Below are 20,001 nucleotides of genomic sequence, written 5' to 3'. Positions count from 1 at the left end.
CCTGGGCGCGCTGATCTCAGCGCGCGCAGGCTTCGGCATGCTGGCAACTCTCCGCAAGCAGCGGAAGCGCTCCCGCTGTTTGCGGAGAGGTCCGCGAAGCCTGGGCGCGCTGATCTCAGCGCGCGCAGGCTTCGGCATGCTGGCAACTCTCCGCAAGCAGCTGGACCGCTCCCACTGCTTGCGGAGAGGTCCGCGAAGCCTGGGCGCGCTGATCTCAGCGCGCGCAGGCTTCGGCATGCTGGCAACTCTCCGCAAGCAGCGGGAGCGCTCCCGCTGTTTGCGGAGAGGTCCGCGAAGCCTGGGCGCGCTGATCTCAGCGCGCGCAGGCTTCGGCATGCTGGCAACTCTCCGCAAGCAGCGGGAGCGCTCCCGCTGTTTGCGGAGAGGTCCGCGAAGCCTGGGCGCGCTGATCTCAGCGCGCGCAGGCTTCGGCATGCTGGCAACTCTCCGCAAGCAGCGGGAGCGCTCCCGCTGTTTGCGGAGAGGTCCGCGAAGCCTGGGCGCGCTGATTTCAGCGCCCGCAGACTTCGGCATGCTGGCAACTCTCCGCAAGCAGCGGGAGCCCAGCGCTGGGCTCCCGCTGCTTGCAGAGAGGTGTGCGAAGCCTGGAGAGCGTGAGGGGTCCGTGCGCACCGACCTCTCTCACTCTCCAGGCTTCAGCGAAAGCCTGCATTCGCACCATAGGACGCACACACATTTCCCCTTGATTTTTGGAGGGGAAAAAGTGCGTCCTATGGTGCGAAAAATACGGTATACACAGAAAGAGCACCCTACACCCATCTAGGAGCACCTTCAACTACAGTGTGTGTGTGTCTGGGGGGGTTAATTTGGGTCAGAACCCCTGGCATGCATCTGAAGCCCTCTGCTCTGTTTGATGTCTGTGGGGCGGATGATTCAACAACCCCTTGGCATTGCACAAAAGCTTGGCAGAGACAAAAGGAAACTTTGTGGGTCCCCGACCTCCTCGCTTATCAAGGCAGGTGCCACGTTCCCCAGAACATCAATCAGGAAAGGAGGTTGGAAGTGTCAGCCCTTTTCCCGACGGAGCTGTGGGAAGGAGGGCGGCTGGCGGAAGGCTGGTCCCTGTAGCCGCCGGCCACGCTCCAGCCAGCATTCACACTGTGGATGGAATATAAGAGGCCTTGGTGAGGCACCCCAGTTCCTAGTGGCTATCCCGTCTTGGCCAAAATGAGGAGTCTCCTGTGGTTTGGTGCCCTCGTGGCTGTTGCGCTCGGCGCCGAGAGCTTTGTGGGGTACGTAGACACAAGATCGGGGGGGTCCGCGTCGTGATTTACCTAGCTCCACTTTCCATCTCCAGGTAGCAGAGAGAGAGACAGACAGACAGAGAGAGACAGACAGACTGACTGACAGACAGACAGACAGACAGACAGAAAGAAAGGTGGAATAGTCCAGGGCAATGGAAAAGCATGACTTGTTTTTTTGTGTGTGGTTTTTTTGTGGGGTTTTTTTTTACTTGCACCAACCTGCAGCTGGTTCTGCATTTTATTTTATAGGTTTTGTTTTCCACATTTCATTTCATTTTTTCTTTATTTTTTGTTTCTTATGTTAACTTTTGACATTTTAATTGCCCCAAATTGTTCAAACTTACTCAAAGAATTCAATATCTTCTCAAACCAATCCTCCTATTAAGATTTTTCTAATTATAACTTAAATATCCACAAAGTCTCCTGCAGACATTCGTCGAAACAAGTCCAAGTGTGTATTTTAGGGCACTGTTTTGTGAAGTATTCTCTGCATTTCCCCCATGCTTCTTGAAACTCTCGTCTAGTGTGATCTCTAATTGCCTCTGTTAATCTAGCCAGTTCGATATACAGTGGTACTTCGGATTAAGAACTTAATTTGTTCCGGAGCTCTGTTCTTAACCTGAAACTGTTCTTAACCTGAAGCACCACTTTAGCTAATGGGGCCTCCTGCTGCCGCCGCGCGATTTCTGTTCTCATCCTGAAGCAAAGTTCTTAACCTTATGTACTATTTCTGGGTTAGCGGAGTCTGTAACCTGAAGTGTCTGTAACCCGAGGTACCATTGTAATATAATATAATATTATTATAATCTTTAAAGTGCTAAGGGCCTCTAAAGGTCTTAATCCGGCCCTGCTTGCACCCTTTCATAAGTAATAACTGAAGGAGCAGCTATGTTGGAGGCATTTATTTGATCCCTTGTGCTCTATGCCCAAAGCTTTTCTGTTTTGCAGCTTGATGTGAAATTCTTTTTGCATCTGCTGAAGAGAGCAGCACTACAGCGGCACCTAGTGATGGAACACAAGTATTACAGCTCTAATTTAGATCACCAACTAAACCAGCCATGGCCGAACTTGGCCCTCCATACGTTTTGGAACTACAATTCCCATCATCCCTGACCACTGTTCCTGTTAGCTAGGGATGATGGGAGTTGTAGTCCCAAAACATCTGGAGGGCCAACTTTGGCTATGCTTGAACTAACGCAGGTATATTGGGCATTGGGGAGGTGGGGCGTGGGGACACACATTCCTCTGTCCCATTCTACCAGTGCTGCCTGACTAGACAACCAGCAAGCGCAGAAGCCCGTGGGGGAAATTCAGCTAGCCAGCCACAGAATGACCACCACGTTTATCCTTCACGAAAGCGCATCGTCAAGTGTGCTATCTGACGGCGGCAAAGGCTCACCTAACTTGTCTCTGCAGTCACCAGGTGCTGAGGATCTTTGCTGCAGATGAGTTCCAAGTGGAGAAGGTGAAGGAGCTGGAAGCTCTTGAGCATCTTCAGGTAATGCCTTGGAGCAGAGATGCAGGTGGGGTTGTTTATCTCTGTTCGATGTAACACCCCGTCATGGACCGGTTGAATGCAGGGTGTGCTGGGCCCAGGGTTAACCCAAGCAACGTGGTCCAGGTCTGGTCCCGAATCCAAGGGTTCCGTGAGGAGTCAGTCCGCCAGGGCCAAGGCAGGTCACGAGGCAGGAAACCAGGCAAGGACAGGTACAGGATCACAGGCAGGTTCTGGCAAACAGCAACGTTGCTCCCGCAACCTGGGGCGGGGTCCGACCGCCTTTTATCTCTGTCGGGGTAACGGCCGATCCTGATCCCCCAGCGACTCACCTCCCTGTCTCGCCCGAAGGCGAACACTCCTCCTGCGAGTACTCAGGTCTCTCCTTCTCTCAGACCTGAGTCTCTGCAGCTTGGGAGATGTTGGTGGGTTACTAGACCCAGAGGCCGCCTCAGCCTCTCATGACCCAACTGGTAGTGGGGCAGCTGTAAGTGATGGCCCAGCTTGAGGCAACGAGGTCATCCCCGCATCTGGAGCCAGGGCAGGCTCAGGCCCCTGACTCGGCCCAGCTGGTGTTTGTTGCAGGGGAACCTGTGCAGACTGGGGCTCTTCAGAATCAGGCCCCAGACCTGGTTCAGATGCCGCCTGAGGCAAAGGATCCGGTGCAGATTGAGAGTCCTCTGGCTCCGAGTCTGAGTCCTAGGCCATCCCAGAGGGGAGCGGTGGAAGACATCAGTTGGGGAACCCCAAGGGAAGAAGGCTCAGAACCTGGGGAGTGGTGGTGGGACGACCTAGAGTGATCAGGGGGAGAAGAGGGAGAAGACTGGGAGGAGGAGGTGTCAGAAGCTGAAGAGGCAACAGGGCTTAGTGAGCTGGGAGAGGCTGTGGCAGAGAGCAGTCCAGAATCAGAGGCTGGAGAGGAGGAGGGCTGAGAGGCAGAGATGAGTCAGGCTGGTGAAGACGACAGGGAATCTCCCCTCCTGCTGTGATCAGCTCCCCTACCTCTGGTCTCCCAGAACCAGGAGAGGGATGAAGTAAGAGGAGCAAAGGCAGGCATGCTGGCATAGTCTCAAATTGCTTGGGAACAACCTGGAAGAGGAGGAGACTTAGGCTATGGTTACCAGATTTTTTTCAGTGAATCCGGGGACACTTTTTTTCTTTTTCTTTTTGAAGCTGAGTAGCAACAGGAAGTCAGTAGTGGGGATAGTGAGGCAAAAGACCCTGGGCCCAAGCATACATGCTTATTGTATAAAGGTGCAAAGCCCTTCTTTCGCACCCTGTGAAACATAAATGTTTTTTTAAAAAACTGGGCAACGGCACACCGCCCACCCGTGACTCCTGAGCCTCCCCCAATCTCCTTCCCCCTTTGTTTTGACAGATCAGGGGAGGCTCGGGAGTCGCGGGCGGGTGTCTGTTGCCCGAGGGGGGGGGGCGCACGGTTTCTCTGCCAGGCAAGGTGCAAAGCCTTCTTTCACACCCTGTGAAAGAGAAATGTGCAGAGTTTTTAAAAAACTGGGCAACGGCTGGCCGCTCGCGACTCCCGAGCCTCCCCCGATCAGTCAAAACAAAGGGGGCAGGAGATCTGTACCGCCAGACATCCCCGGTTCCCCTTCAGCAGTGGCAGCGGCAGTCAGCAGCCCGGAGCCAGCCTGGTAGTGTAGTTGGCTCTGCCATTTTTCCTCACCGGAAGTCCCCATATGACATGTTGCACACAAGACACATCATGTGGGGACTTCCAGTGAGGAAAAATGGTGGGGCCCATGGCAGCGAGCAGCTCCTGAAGCCAGCCAGAGCCAACTGCGCAACCAGGCTGGCTCCGGGCTGCCGAGGCTGCCGCTGTCGCATTTCCAGGGGACAGATTTGCAAATCTGGGGACATTCCGGGGACGGAATTTGACCAGGGACAGATCTGCAAATCCGGGGACGTCTGGTAACCCTAGCCTAGGCCGCTGTGGGAAGAGGGCACCTTCAGTCCCCACAACTGCCCCATGGAGCAAGATCTACAGGGACGAGTTGCTGAGCTCACTCGGCCTGGCCTCCTGAGTAGACCTTGTGTTCAGGAATAAAGACTTGACTTCACTGATGCTGTGTGATTTATTGCCTGGCTCCTGCCCCTGACACCCACCCTGGGACTTTACAGCGAATGGCAGCTGAGTGGAGGGATGGATAGATAGGCAGAGAGATACCGTATTGGCCCGAATATAAGCCGCACCCGCAAATAAGCCGCACCTTTGAAATTCAAGGAGGAGGGGAGAGGGGAAAAAAACAATACCCAAATATAAGCCGCTCCCTTAAAATTGGGTTACAGGCTGAAAATCGCTGCGGTTGGTAGAATCGTAACTCTGAGCCAATTTAAGCCTTTGATCTTGCGAGCCCGCAAAAATGACCGTACAATCGCTAAAATCGCAAATCGCTATTGCTACAATTCCGCAGGCACTCACACCCGCAAATAGCAAATGAACAGTCTCAATCTAGCAAATCGGCAATAAAACATATTTTGGTTTTGTTTTACCACATGCCTGTTTCAGCAGCGATATTGTAAAAACCAATTTTTGTAAGGTGGCGAATTTAAGCCGTACTTTAACTTTTCACAGTCGGATTTTTTTTGGGGGGGGGAGGTAGGTAAGGGCCGTAACTCAGTGAGCAGAACATCTGCTTGCATGCAAAAGGTCCCAGGTTCAGTAGAAGGTCCCAGGTTCAGTACCGTCTCCACGAAGGGCTAGGAATGTCCCGTCTGAAACCCTGGGCAGCTGCTGCCAATCAGTGTAGACAATGCTAACTAGATGGAACAATGTCTGACTCAATATAAGGCAGCTCCCCAGGTTCCACAGCCAGCAAGGCAATTCTTACATTATTGCACCACAGCAGAGATGACAAAACACACGCCGTACACATATATTAATCTAATACTTTTTTTCTCCAGCTGGATTTCTGGCGCCACCCAGTTCACTCCGAGTTCCCCATAGACGTGCGTGTCCCATTCGAGAGCCTCCAAGGAGTCAAGGTGTTCCTGGAATCCAATGGCATCCGTTATTCCATCATGATCCAGGACCTTCAGGTCAGTGACCTGCACAGATTACAAGGGAAACGGGTGCAGGTGTGTGTGGCCTGCAAAGCAGGCCTGGCCCAGTTCTGTCCTTCAAGACCTCACTTCTACCATCGTCTAATGGTAGGGTTGACCCTGCTGTATAAACCTGTGTGTTGTTGGCCCTGAGACCTGACACCAGGGCCAGCTGCAGGTTCTTGAGGGACCTCAGGCAAGCCTCCCCTCACAGGCACCTTTCCCTGACTGAGTCTACCTTTTCACCGCCACTATCATGCTGGAGACAAACCTCTTTAACCTAGGCTGTGTACACACTACAACGAATCCTGAGCACAGTAGTTTATCTGTCACCAGCAACCCTTAACAAACTATGGTGCCCAGAATTTTTTCAGGGGGGAAATGTGTTTCAAGTGTGCTTTAAAAGTATTATGTGTATGCTGTCCAAATCACTGACACCTCAGATATATGCTGTGCACACACTACCGTTTCCACTGTGAGAGTTCAAAGGCTTTATTCATGCAGGAGCAGGAACTATTTGAAGGTTATAAGAGAGAACCACAAAATGGCTCAGCTTTTAGGGGCAGAGTTAACTTACAGATTTCACAAGTAAGTGCTGGCTAGGTTGCTAGACAGACCATGGGCTCATGTGGTTTAAAGTAACATGTGCATTAGCTACAAACTCAAGAAAAGGGAGTGTGCTTTTCTCCAACAACCCCCACTCCTCCCTGACTCTTCCCATTGTCCCTTCCAGTCACTGGTGGATGAGGAGAAGCTTTTCATGTCCCGCCAACATTTTATGCCCCGGTCGATTGAGACATTTAACTATGCTTCTTACCACAATTTGGATGAGGTGAGTGAAATAAATGCATACTTGTTGTAACTGCAAATATCCCATTTCAATGTGATTATTTTATATGGGGAGCAAAAACATGGGTTTAGGAGAGAGGGTAAAAATATTTTCCAGCTAACGCTTTGATAGCAGAAATACCTATCACTTTTTGTTGCTGTTCTAGGTACACTTCACCTCTCCTGTTTATTGCTTCCTGAACTTGTAATCTCATTGGACGGGATGGGATGATGTCATGACTATGCTATATCAGGGCTAGGCAACCTAAGGCCCGGGGGCCGGATCTGGCCCAATCGCCTTCTCAATCCGGCCTGCGGACAGTCCTGGAATCAGCGCGTTTTTACATGAGTAGAATGTGTCCTTTTATTTAAAATGCATCTCTGGGTTATTTGTGGGGCATAGGAATTCGTTCATTCCCCCCCCCCCAAAAAAAAATATAGTCCGGCCCACCACATGGTCTGAGGGACAGTGGACCAGCCCACGGCTGAAAAAGGTTGCTGACCCCTGTGCTATATAGTCAAACAGGTTTGCCAATGTGGGGACGACACTGAGGATTAACCAAGCCACTTGAGAGCGAGGGCATTCTGGGCTCATCACTTCACCAGTCCAAGCCAATCAGAGAACACACAGTGAATAAGATGTGTAAATAGCCAATCAGGGGTGGTTATGTCGTGACATCACCTCGGGCAAAGTCAACTGAGAGAGCAAGCGAGCGAGGGCAGTGGTAGTGGGTAGGTGGACATTTTTGCAAGTGTTATCAAAATGTCATCAAACAAGGGGGATGCTTTTCAAGCTGCGGAGGATAGTCCAGAGGGAAAGTGTGCAGAACTGGCTCACCCACCTGGAACTCATTGAAAGATAAAAGTGGTATATAAATGGTAAGGTAAAGGGACCCCTGACCATTAGGTCCAGTTGTGGCCGACTCTGGGGTTGCGGTGCTCATCTCGCTTTATTGGCCGAGGGAGCTGGCGCACAGCTTCCGGGTCATGTGGCCAGCAGGACTAAGCCGCTTCTGGCAAACCAGAGCAGCGCACGGAAACGCCGTTTACCTTCCCGCCAGAGCAGTACCTATTTATCTTCTTGCACTTTGATGTGCTTTCGAACTGCTAGGTTGGCAGGAGCAGGGACCGAGCAATGGGAGCTCACCCTGTCACGGGGATTCGAACCGCCGGCCTTTTAATCAGCAAGTCCTAGGCTCTGTGGTTTAACCCACAGTGCCACCCGCATCCCTATAAATGGTATATAAATGTAATAAATAAGAAGAGATAGCAGCTGTCATCATTGGAGTGTGTGTGTGTATAGTAATGGTCTCTCTACTCCACGGCACAGGGTATGTGCAAGTCAGGTGATTTAGCCCACCCCGCAATTTAATTGACTAACATTGCCATGTAGAACACAATGTGTTATGTACTGAGTTGAATAGGATCCAAAAGGCAGCAGTCTGATTGGTCCTAGAACAATAGGATTCAGAATGCAGCAGTCTGATTGGTCCTAATACAATAGGATTCAGAATGCAGCAGTCTGATTGGCCCTAGAACAATAGGGTCCAGAATGCAGCAGTCTGATTAGTCCTAGAACAATAGGATTCAGAATGCAGCAGTCTGATTGGTCCTAATACAATAGGATTCAGAATGCAGCAGTCTGATTGGCCCTAGAACAATAGGGTCCAGAATGCAGCAGTCTGACTGGTCCACAGGAGCCACCCAATCCAGCTCCAGGTGGAAGTGAATCCGCAACCTGATTGGCCTACAGGTGAATCCCAGAATTAGCCAATCACGTGGGGCCCATTGTGTGAATAATTGTCAGGGAATCAGGAGCAGGAGCAATGGGGAGAGAGGAATTGGAGAGCGAAGGGGAAGAATCCGAGGGCAGCGTAGGGGAGTATGACAGTGGCCCGAGAGATTCCATGAGCTTCTCCAGCGAATCAGAAGATTCCCAGAAGGGGGCGCCGATGGTCAGGGCAAGGGGGGTCCCGGGGGGACGCACCAGAAACAAGGAGCCAGAGGGGAACCCCAAAGCAGCAGTGGAGGATCGGGACCAGTTTCCGCACCAGAGCGTAGTGGGGGGGAAGAGTCACATGTGTCAGGGCCAGCGTCTCCTCCAGAGAGGGAGTCAGGGCTGACCACGCCTCCAACGGAGGGGAGGTCAGTTGCAGCTAGCCCCCCCGAAGGGGGAAGCAGTGACAGCAGCAGTGGAACGGTCAGGAGGAAAGCTGCTGGCTGGGCGCGCGCGCCAAGTTCAAATGTGCAGGCGCGCGGGACAGCAGGAGACCCGGATGGGGAACCAGCTCCTAAAGCCCGCCGGAGGGAGGGAGACGGCTCAGGGGAATCAGCGTCAGAGGAGGCTAGGAAGGGCGAGACCCCGGCGGGCAGGCGGACCCAGAGGAGGAAAGAGCAGCGGAAAAGGTGGAGCAAGGCGAGGGTCTTAAATTGGTGTCAAGGGGGAGGAGACTCAGACGGAGCATCAGCGGTCTAACGGTTGAGACGTAGAGCTGCGCGCTGCGGCTTTGGAAGTGAAACTGAACTTCAATAAAGACTTTTGTACTTAACAACGAAGCAGCGTTGGTCCTTTGTGAGCTGGGACCTAGGGTAGCTCTGACAATAATGTATATAAAGCAGACATTCTGGGGAAACTTCCATTCCTCCTCACCACTATGAGCTGAATAAAGAGCATGAAATCCACTCTCGACTCCGAGTATATTTCACAATGGAAAATAAAGCCTTATTTTAGGGATCCCTGGAGTCTTGACGGTTGCTTTCTTGAGGCAGAATTTCAGAACAGATACTCTTACAGAGACACACAGAGACACATTTCACTCCAGCCCTCTCTCTCTCTCTCCACTAGATCTACGATTTCATGGACCTCCTGGTGGGTGAAAACCCCAAACTGGTCAGTAAAATCCAGATTGGGAAGAGTTACGAGGGCCGACCAATCAACATCTTGAAGGTAACTCATTTCTGGGCCATTTGGACAAACAAACATCAATTTCCACTCCTGACTTTCCCACGCCATGCAGGAGGTGGAACTCCCGCATCTCTAACACATACGGATATAATGTGTTAATATTTCGGCCTTTAAATATTGGGTCTCCAACATGGCACTTGTGGGCACCCCGACTTCTTCAAATACCGTATTTTCGCTCTATAAGACGCACCAGACCACAAGACACACCTAGTTTTTGGAGGAGAAAAACAAGAAAAAAAATATTCTGAATCTCAGAAGCCAGAACAGCAAGAGAGATCGCTGCGCAGTGAAAGCAGCAATCCCTTTTGCTGTTCTGGCTTCTGGGATAGCTGCACATCCTGCATTTGCTCCATAAGACGCACACACATTTCCCCTTACTTTTTAGGAGGGAAAAAGTGAGTCTTATAGAGCAAAAAATATGGTACTTCCTTCTGGCATTCAATGGGACCCTTGCCCCTCCTACTTTTTATGTTTTGAGAAATTGTTTTTTTGGGAGGTTGGTTTTTGAGTGTCCCCCCCCCCCCGTTGTTTTGAGAGAGTGTGTTTCAAGCACCACCAATTCTCCTTCTGTGAAATGGGCATTATGTGGCATGCATAACATTTCCTTAGATTTTTCAAATGTGCCCCCAGGCTCCAAAGAACTGGGAAATTGCTTTAGGGAATTATGAGGTTTAACAAACTGCTCAGGTTTATGGGCCTGGATGCTACGATGCCACTTTCAGTACCCGGCATTCATAGGGAGCTTGCAGGCCCATCAGACTTGGAGACAGCCTTGCGGAGGAGAAGGCAGAAATTCAGATTTCTCTTTCTCCTCTTTCCGCACAGTTCAGCACCGGGGGAAGCAACCGGCCAGCAATCTGGATTGACACCGGCATCCACTCCCGAGAATGGGTCACTCAAGCCAGTGGAGTCTACTTTGCAAAGAAGGTAAGGTAAAGGTAAAGGGACCCCTGACCATTAGGTTCGGTCGTGACCGACTCTGGGGTTGCAGCGCTCATCTCGCTTTATTGGCCGAGGGAGCCGGTGTACAGCTTCCGGGTCATGTGGCCAGCAGGACTAAGCCGCTTCTGGCAAAACAGAGCAGCGCATGGAAACGCCGTTTACCTTCCCACCGGAGCGGTACCTATTTATCTACTTGCACTTTGATGTGCTTTCGAACTGCTAGGTTGGCAGGAGCTGGGACCGAGCAACGGGAGCTCACCCCATCGCGGGAATTCGAATCGCTGACCTTCTGATCGGCAAGTCCTAGGCTCTGTGGTTTAACCCACAGCGCCACCCGCGTCCCTTGCAAAGAAGGTATTGGCTGCAATTTAGTCTCAGAGGCACACATTTCACACGCAGGAGGAAGGGCTCAGAGCTCCATCGGCAACCGCTGGCCAAGAATGAACCGCCCATGTTCAGAGACGCCAATGCTGCAAGGATTTCACAACTTCGTGAATGCATATTCACCATTGAAAGCACCCTTCCCAAGGAATCATTGGAACTGTAGTCTCCCGCTTAGAGCTACAATTCCTGGCACCATCATGAACTACAGTTCCCAAGATTCTTGGGTGTGGGTGGGTTTTAAATGGTGTGCATGCACCCAAATGTGTCCATGTACCGGGGGCACAGAACCCAACATCCTCCGAATGTCCTCAAGGCTGCTAAGAAAGACTTGGTGTAGAATCTCAGAGGCGGGCACCAGGATTCTCTGAGAGAAGGAGTGCAGCTTCCATGTCTTGCATTGCCTTGGTCTCTTCCCATGGGAATCCAGAATGAAGCTGGCTATCCAAAAGTGCAAATACATCCTGATTAGTTTATATTTATGCCAATCACAGGATTCAAGGCTTCCAGACCTGTTTGATCTCTGGTAAATTATTAGTTGTATTTATTCATTCAGTTTATATCCCATTCTTCCACCTGAAGGAGCCCAGGACAGCAACTGACATACGTAGGCAACATATAACAAAAATAGTATTATGAGTTTGTATTGAACTACTTGAACAGTTTGGTTTGATTTGCTTGGATGCTGTGGTGTTTATTGATAGGATTATATTTATGGGAATGCTGATTGCTAATTTTAACGCCTTCTTATAATTCTGAGCTCCCTTGAGCTCAGTGGTGCTGTCAAAAAAGCAGCCTCCAAATAATAAATCAAATCAAAGGTCTTCTGGAGAAATTGATCTCATCTGCAGTTGTGTTTTCCTTCTCCTAACCATAACAAACACATTTCTCGTCTAGAGTAGATGCTCACTACTTAGCAAACACAGACTAAATTGAAAAATATATTATTTATTATTATTGTTATTATAATTACCACATTTTTTACCTGTTCTTCACTGGCAGGTCCCAGGGTGGGTCGCAATAATGTAAAATTCAGAATTAAAAACAGCCCCAGAACAGTTGCAAGAATAGGGTGGGTCCTGAAAATGCACCTGTCAGGTGTCAAAGGCCAATGTGGTGTAGTGGTTAGAGCCATAGCTGTCAACTTACAGATTTGAAAATAAGGGACCAACAGCCTCGAAAATAAGGGATCAGCAGCCAAAATAAGGGATTTTCAAGGCACAGGTATGTTCAACTTCTGAGCCCCTCTGAGCCAAAGGCAGAAAGCCCAGCCAGCAGCCAAACAAAGCCTCAAGCGGTGGTTCCCACAGCGCAGCAACCCGGCAAAGGGGATGCAGCAAGGAAAACCACCGTCACCTCTCCGCTGGGAAGCGCTGAGCAAAGGCGAGTCCCCAGGCAACGCGGCCAATTTGATCGGCACAAGGCATGCAAGCTCCACCCCCCAGTCATTCTTAGACTCCTTATTGGGTGAGCAACGCAGCCAAGCAACCCAGTTGGAGCCTCCCTCCTCCCTGGCTGGCAGGGAGGGAGGGAGAGGAGCTGCTTCCTTTGAAACCTGGGAAATTTAAGGGACATCATCAATAAGGGACAGCAGCGGGACACGGTGCTGGGATAAGGGATTTTCCCGCCAAATAAGGGATGGTTGACAGCTATGGTTAGAGCACTGGCCTGGGAACTGGGAGACCAGGGTTCAAATTTCCCCACTCGGCTATGATGCTCACTGGATGACCTTGGGCCAGTCGCTGCCTCTCAGCCTAACCAACCTCACAGGGCTGTTGCTGGGATTAAATGAGATGGTGGAGAACCATTGATGCCACCTTGAGCTCCTTGGAGGAAAAAATGGTGGGTTATTAATGAAATAAAGGAAAGATGGACGGAAGGGTGGAAAAGAAAAATGTCTTTGTCTTTGTCTGAAGAAGCCAGACACACCTCTGTCTACGAATGATGACGGACTCCAAGGCTCTGTCCCTAAGCCCTTCTCTTTCATCCTGTTCAGATCCTTGATGGCTACGGCAAGGATGCCTCCCTGACCTCCATCCTGGACAACTTCGACATCTTCCTTGAAATTGTCACAAACCCAGATGGGTTTGCCTTCACCCACTCCAAGGTATTTCTTTCCTTTCAAGACTCTGTGTTCAGAATGAAGCTGGTAGATTGAATTACGCTTCAGAAGCAGGTCTGGAAGTTCTGAACTTTGTTGATGGGCCTTTCCTGGCTGTTGCAGAACCGCATGTGGAGGAAGACAAGGTCCAAGAACAGCGGGTCATCCTGCATCGGAGTGGATCCCAACAGGAATTGGGACGCAGGATTTGGCGGTAAAGGGTTTTGCTTCCTCATCCCCCACCCCGATGGGGGGGTGTGTACCTTTGTGAGGTCGAGCGGAATATGATTGTCTGAAGGGATCCAATGCTCTATGGCACAGGATTTGTTGTTGTTTAATCGTGTCTGACTCTTTGTGACCCCATGGACCAGAGCACGCCAGGCACTACTGTCTTCCACTGCCTCCCGCAGTTTGGTCAAACTCAGGCTGGTAGCTTCGAGAACACTGTCCCACCATCTCGTCCTCTGTCGTCCCCTTCTCCTTGTGCCCTCCATCTTTCCCAACATCAGGGTCTTTTCCAGGGAGTCTTCTCTTCTCATGAGGTGGCCAAAGTATTGGAGCCTCGGCTTCAGGATCTGTCCTTCCAGGGAGCACTCAGGGCTGATTCCCTTCAGAATGGATAGGTTTGATCTTCTTGCAGTCCATGGGACTCTCAAGAGTCTCCTCCAGCACCAGAATTCAAAAGCATCCATTCTTCGGCGATCAGCCTTCTTTATGGTCCAGCTCTCACTTCCATACATCATTGTTGTTGTTGTTTAGTCGTTTAGTCGTGTCCGACTCTTCGTGACCCCATGGACCAGAGCACGCCAGGCACTTCTGTCTTCCACTGCCTCCCGCAGTTTGGTCAGACTCATGTTTGTAGCTTTGAAGACGCTGTCCAACCATCTCGTCCTCTGTCGTCCCCTTCTCCTTGTGCCCTCCATCTTTCCCAACATCAGGGTCTTTTCCAGGGAGTCTTTTTTTTTTATTAAATATTTATTAAAGTTTTAAAGGTTACAAAAAGAAAAAATAGAAAACACCACATTAAACAAAAACAAAACAACACATCACAATAAGAAGGGGAAAAAAAGAAAAAGAAGAAAACAGAAAAATAAAAACAATTAAAAAACACAGCGAATCTTCCCATAACTTATCTTTCATTTGCTTGTTTCCTTGACCTCCTCACACCTCCCTTTTTTGTATTCTAGTTCGGTTAGCTATTTCAGCAAATCCTTTCCATCTTTTCCAATTTTTGTCCTGTAATTTATCTTAATATAATGTAACTTTACTTTCCCTCCTTTCACCAATTAACAGTCTGTTTTTTCTTAATCCTTTATAACATTTCTGCTAAAGCCACATAACTTCATTCCAACATCCTTCTAACATTCATTAATTTTACAATGTTTCTGTAAATAATCTTTAAATTTCTTCCAATCTTCCTCCACCGACTCTTCTCCCTGGTCTCGGATTCTGCCAGTCATTTCCGCCAGTTCCATGTAGTCCATCACCTTCATCTGCCAATCTTCCCGGGTGGGTAGATCTTGTGTCTTCCAGTACTTTGCAATAAGTATTCTTGCTGCTGTTGTAGCATACATAAAGAAAGTTCTATCCTTCTTTGGCACCAATTGGCCGACCATGCCCAGGAGAAAGGCCTCTGGTTTCTTCAGAAAGGTATATTTAAATACCTTTTTCATTTCATTAAAGATCATCTTCCAGAAAGCCCAGAAAGTGGCCAAAGTATTGGAGCCTCAGCTTCAGGATCTGTCCTTCCAGTGAGCACTCAGGGCTGATTTCCTTCAGAATGGAGAGGTTTGATCTTCTTGCAGTCCATGGGACTCTCAAGAGTCTCCTCCAGCACCAGAATTCAAAAGCATCCATTCTTCGGCGATCAGCCTTCTTTATGGTCCAGCTCTCACTTCCATACATCATTATGTGTGCCTAACTGGGGATGCTGATGTAGGGTGGAGCGCTATCACTTGGAGGTGGGGCACACAAAGGTCATCGTTTCAATTCCAGCCTCCAGTTAAGAACACAGGAAGAGTTTGTGGGATCAGGCCAAGGGCCCATCTAGTCCAGCACCCTGTTCTCATGGAAGCCACTGAGATGCCTGCTGGAAAACCTCAAGCAGGAGCCAACACCCTTGGGGATTCCCCAATTGGTTCCTTCCACCATTGTCCATTTACTGTATTTATTTCTCCTGATTTGAACTAAAAAATGGTGATTTTCTTGAGTCAAAATGAGAGTACCCCTAAACATTTTTTAAGAACAAAAGCACTTGAGGGGATGAGTGAGCCATGATATTGGTCTCAAACCAACATTTAACTTTATCGCGTAGACCTGCCCTTATCAATTCATGGGTTTTTAATGTCCAAACCAGCGGGTTATGGAAGGGTTGCATCACCAAAGTGCCTTATCTTAATTGTTCCTGATCTACAGCAACCAATGAAACAGTGCTTTTTTTGTGCATTACAGAGGCTGGATCCAGCGGGAATCCTTGCACCGAGACTTACCGTGGACCCTACCCTAACTCTGAGCCCGAAGTGAAAGCCATCGTGGACTTTGTGAAGAGTCACGGCAACATCAAAGCCTTCGTCTCCATCCACAGCTACTCTCAGCTTCTCCTTTATCCTTATGGCTACACCAGCAAGAAAGCAGCTGATCAGGCGGAGCTGGTAGGACTCCATGGCTAAGTCCCCTCCCTTAGGGACGCGGTGTCTGTGTGTAAGGAACCAGCAGTAGACCCCCAGAAGGGGCAACCTGTGCAGCTCCTGGTGAATCCCCATTTCAGCTAACTCCACACCCCAACCCAAAACGCTCGGCCTTTGTAAGATCAAATCACTCCTCCACCTCACCACTCAACTGGAGGTGGGTCACTGCCCCATGTTCTCCAATGGACTTCCCCTTCCAAAAGCTGGAGAAGGAATCCCAAGCTATCAGGGAACCGTCTCCCATCACTGATAAAACCTCAGCTGGCCATTCTGAACTACTAAAAAGCCGTCACTTCTAACAGCAGCTGAATGAAACCCAAAGTGATGGGGCTATCTCTAGTGTGACCTCTTTAGAACAAGAGGGGTAAGAAGAAAGAGGAGCACACCTGGGAGACAGAATATAAGGTGTGTTTTTTCTTGCGAAGTACCACCAAAGCAGGAGGACATACAAAGATAGGGATCCCGAGCATGAAAACATTTCCTGTAGGGAAAGAGGAGCTGGCCTAGCACAGAAAGGAGAAAACTGTATAAGGAAAAAGTGCAGAAATTAAAATACAGTGGTACCTTGGGTTAAGAACTTAATTCGTTCTGGAGGTCCGTTCTTAACCTGAAACTGTTCTTAACCTGAGCTAATGGGTCCTCCCGCAGCCGCCGTGCCACCACCGCACAATTTCTGTTCTCATCCTGAAGCAAAGTTCTTAACCCGAGGTATTATTTCTGGGTTAGCGGAGTCTGTAACCTGAAGTGTCTGTAACCTGAAGCGTATGTAAACTGAGGTACCGCTGTAAAGGTAAAGGGACCCCTGACCATTAGGTCCAGTCGCAGACTACTCTGGGGTTGTGGTGCTCATCTCGCTTTATTGGCCAAGGGAGCCGGCGTACAGCTTCCGGGTCATGCGGGCAGCATGACTAAGCTGCTTCTGGCGAACCAGATCAGCGCACGGAAACACCGTTTACCTTCCCGCCGGAGCGGTACCTATTTATCTACTTGCACTTTGATGTGCTTTCGAAATGCTAGGTTGGCAGGAGCAGGGACCGAGCAACGGGAGCTCACCCCGTTGTGGGAATTCGAACCGCCGACCTTCTGATTGGCAAGCCCTAGGCTCTGTGGTTTGGACCACAGCGCCACCCACTGAAGGGGGTAAATTCTCTCCCCACAAACCTGCATCTCTTAGGTCACCTTTGTTATGTAGCAGTTCTCATCCCATGCGCTTGACCTTTCTAGATCTCACTTTTTCTTCCTCTCCTTCTGCCCCTTGTTCCCTTCCAGGACGCTCTTGCTCAGAAGGCAGTCGAAGCCCTTACTTCTCTCCATGGAACCAAATACAGATATGGTAGCATCATCACCACCATCTGTAAGTGACCCAACTTGTGAAAACAAATGTGGTCCTCCAAGCTGCCAGGGGGCAGTCAACTATTTCGAATTGAACTCTACCTTCTCTAAGAGTATAGTTTTCTATGGAAGTTGCAGTACTGGTGATGCTCCAATGCACATCATAGAATCATAGATTCACAGAGTTGGAAGGGACTCTGAGGATCATCTAGTTCAACCCCCTACAATGCAGGAATAGGCAGCTGTCCCTTACGGGAATCGAACCTGCGACCTTGCCGTTAGCAGCACCATGCTCTAACCAACTGAGCTATCCAGGTGATATACCATCGAACCCATAATATGCTGTGCTACTTGAAGACTGGCAGGGCCAGTTGTAGATGCAGCAGTTGCTGAGCATGGAGGGGCAGGAATCAGGACAGATCTGGTATTTACAGTACACAGTACCGTCTATTCACAAATTATGGCTTTCCTGGGCATAAGTCTTTTCTACAATTTTTTTTTAGGCCAAATGCAACAGCATTCATTTAGGCTATGCCTGCAAGATTCATATGTGACTGACAGGTTCTCTGTACGGGTGGAAAAACTAGAGATTCCTATGTAACGCTTAATTTGCTGACATTTTGCTAGGAGAAAAGAGGTTAGAAGGAGCGTGTGCAGGGAAATTGGTTGGGAGAGATGGATTACAGAAGACCCAAGAGAGAAATTCCCATCCTCTGGATACCAGAAACATCTTTCTCTGGTTTTGAAGAGCTTCTCTTAAGTGTCTCTTGTACACGATCCAGGTTTGCTTCATAACCATCAGGACTAGATACCCACTTGCTTTTTAGAATGTTGCACGTGCTTCTGAAGGCATTGTGCTTTTATTATTTCTGAAGTCAAATGTATTCCTAGATGAGATAGCAAACAACCCAGAGTCCCCCCCTCTAAGCAGGAGTGTTGAACTGGGTCCAAGCCTTATGTCAGCTGTGAACAGCTTGGATGCCAAGCTGCCTATTAAAGAGGATTAACAGAGTCTACCCTTTACTTTCAACCAGAACCTCAGCAGTAACGCTGAGTTTCAAAGCATGCACAGGAGGAGTAGCAAGAGTTGTATAGAAGAGATGTGATGCAGTTGCTTTCTTTTGTGTACCCATTTCCTTGATCTAGACCAAGCAAGTGGTGGAACCGTCGACTGGACCTACGAACAAGGCATCAAATACTCGTACACCTTTGAGCTGCGAGACACGGGCCGTTACGGGTTCATGCTCCCTGCCAGCCAAATCATCCCCACCGCTGAGGAGACATGGCTGGCCCTGATGGTCATCATGGAACACACACGAGATCACCCCTATTAGAACCAAAAGTAGGAGGCTGTCGTCTCAGGAGACAACTTTGCAACTAACACACAGAAGCCTCCTTGGTAATACATAATAAACACTTGGAATGAGTACAGAAGTAGCTTTTCCATTGCCTTGTTGTTGTTGTTTAGTCGTGTCCGACTCTTCGTGACCCCCTGGACCAGAGAACGCCAGGCCCTCCTGTCTTCTACTGCCTCCCGCAGTTTGGTCAAACTCACACTGGTAGCTTCAAGAACACTGTCCAACCATCTCGTCCTCTGTCGTCCCCTTCTCCTTGTGCCCTCCATCTTTCCCAACATCAGGGTCTTTTCCAGGGAGTCTTCTCTTCTCATGAGGTGGCCAAAGTATTGGAGCCTCAGCTTCAGGATCTGTCCTTCCAGTTAGCACTCAGGGCTGATTTCCTTCAGAATGGAGAGGTTTGATCTTCTTGCAGTCCATGGGACTCTCAAGAGTCTCCTCCAGCACCAGAATTCAAAAGCATCCATTCTTCGGCGATCAGCCTTCTCTCACAAATAATTGCCTTACTCTCACAAATAATCCCTTCCAATTTACACACATGTCCTGAATGCACACTTTTCTCAAACAAAAGAATTCGAGTGATCATAGAATTGTAGAGCTGGAAGGGACCCAGAGTCATTTAGTTCAACCCCCTACAACGCAGAAATCATAGCCAAGAAAGGAATGTCCTTTTGAACTTTTCCATGAAAGAGTTTCCTTGCTATTGTGCTAGCAAGCAAAGCTCCTCACTCAGAGCAGCCTTAGATAACTCCAAAGGATGTTTCACTTCAGGCTAGTGGCTCAGGAGTCCTTTACATGACTACCTGTGTGTGGTCACTGTTGGGAAAACTTGCAAATTGGGGTGTGTGTGTTTCCTGTCTGCAAACACTCAACACTTAGGCACCATTTTGTTATCAGCTTATGTAAGAGTGGAGGTCATTCAAAGAGGACCCCTATCCCTATTTTACCAAACACAAGGTAGGTAGCCATGTTGGTCTGACGCAGTTGAAATATATATAAAAAATTAAAATAAAAAAATTGTCCAGGAGCACCTTAGAGACCGACTAAGTTTGTTCTTGGTACAGTGGTACCTCGGGTTACAGACACTTCAGGTTACAGACGCTTCAGGTTACAGACTCCGCTAACCCAGAAATAGTACCTTGGGTTAAGAACTTTGCTTCAGGATGAGAACAGAAATCGTGGCGCGGCAGCAGCGGGAGGCCCCGTTAGCTAAAGTGGTGCTTCAGGTTAAGAACAGTTTCAGGTTAAGAACGGACCTCCAGAACGAATTAAGTTCTTTACCTGAGGTACCACTGTATAAGCTTTTGTGTGCATGCACACCTCTTCAGATCTGAAGAAGTGTGTATCTGAAGAAGTGTGCATGTACACGAAAGCTAAGAACAAACTTGGTTGGTCTCTAAGGTGCTACTGGACAATTTTTTATTTTTTTTTAATATATATTACCAAACACAAATGCATCTCAAGAGATATTTTGGACCACATCAGCGAAATCGAGGGTGGGGTCTTGTCATCTGGGCAGCCCAGGACCTCCATACACCCTGCCTAGGCTTGCACCCTGGAAAGTTCACTTTGGTGCTGCTAGCATAGTGG

At 49.2% G+C, this 20,001-nt stretch overlaps 1 protein-coding gene across 1 annotated transcript; it reads left to right on the top strand.

Moving 5' to 3' along the window:
• Window positions 1–1,188: 1,188 nt before the first annotated feature.
• Window positions 1,189–19,482, top strand: LOC310743088 (carboxypeptidase A1-like; the record flags this gene model as incomplete). Its single annotated transcript, XM_083573187.1, has 11 exons — window positions 1,189–1,253; window positions 2,682–2,763; window positions 5,683–5,817; window positions 6,554–6,652; window positions 9,494–9,595; window positions 10,439–10,540; window positions 12,933–13,043; window positions 13,161–13,251; window positions 15,489–15,688; window positions 16,994–17,078; window positions 18,203–19,482. 11 exons carry the CDS (start codon window positions 1,189–1,191, stop codon window positions 18,388–18,390), a joined length of 1,260 nt encoding a protein of 419 aa, XP_083429313.1. The 3' UTR covers window positions 18,391–19,482.
• Between the last annotated feature and the right edge of the window lie 519 nt (window positions 19,483–20,001).

The sequence above is a fragment of the Podarcis filfolensis genome (genome assembly GCF_964270895.1).
Source record: "Podarcis filfolensis genome assembly, chromosome: 10".
In the NCBI taxonomy this organism is placed as follows: domain Eukaryota; kingdom Metazoa; phylum Chordata; class Lepidosauria; order Squamata; family Lacertidae; genus Podarcis; species Podarcis filfolensis.
This window is presented reverse-complemented; position numbering and strand designations above follow the sequence as displayed.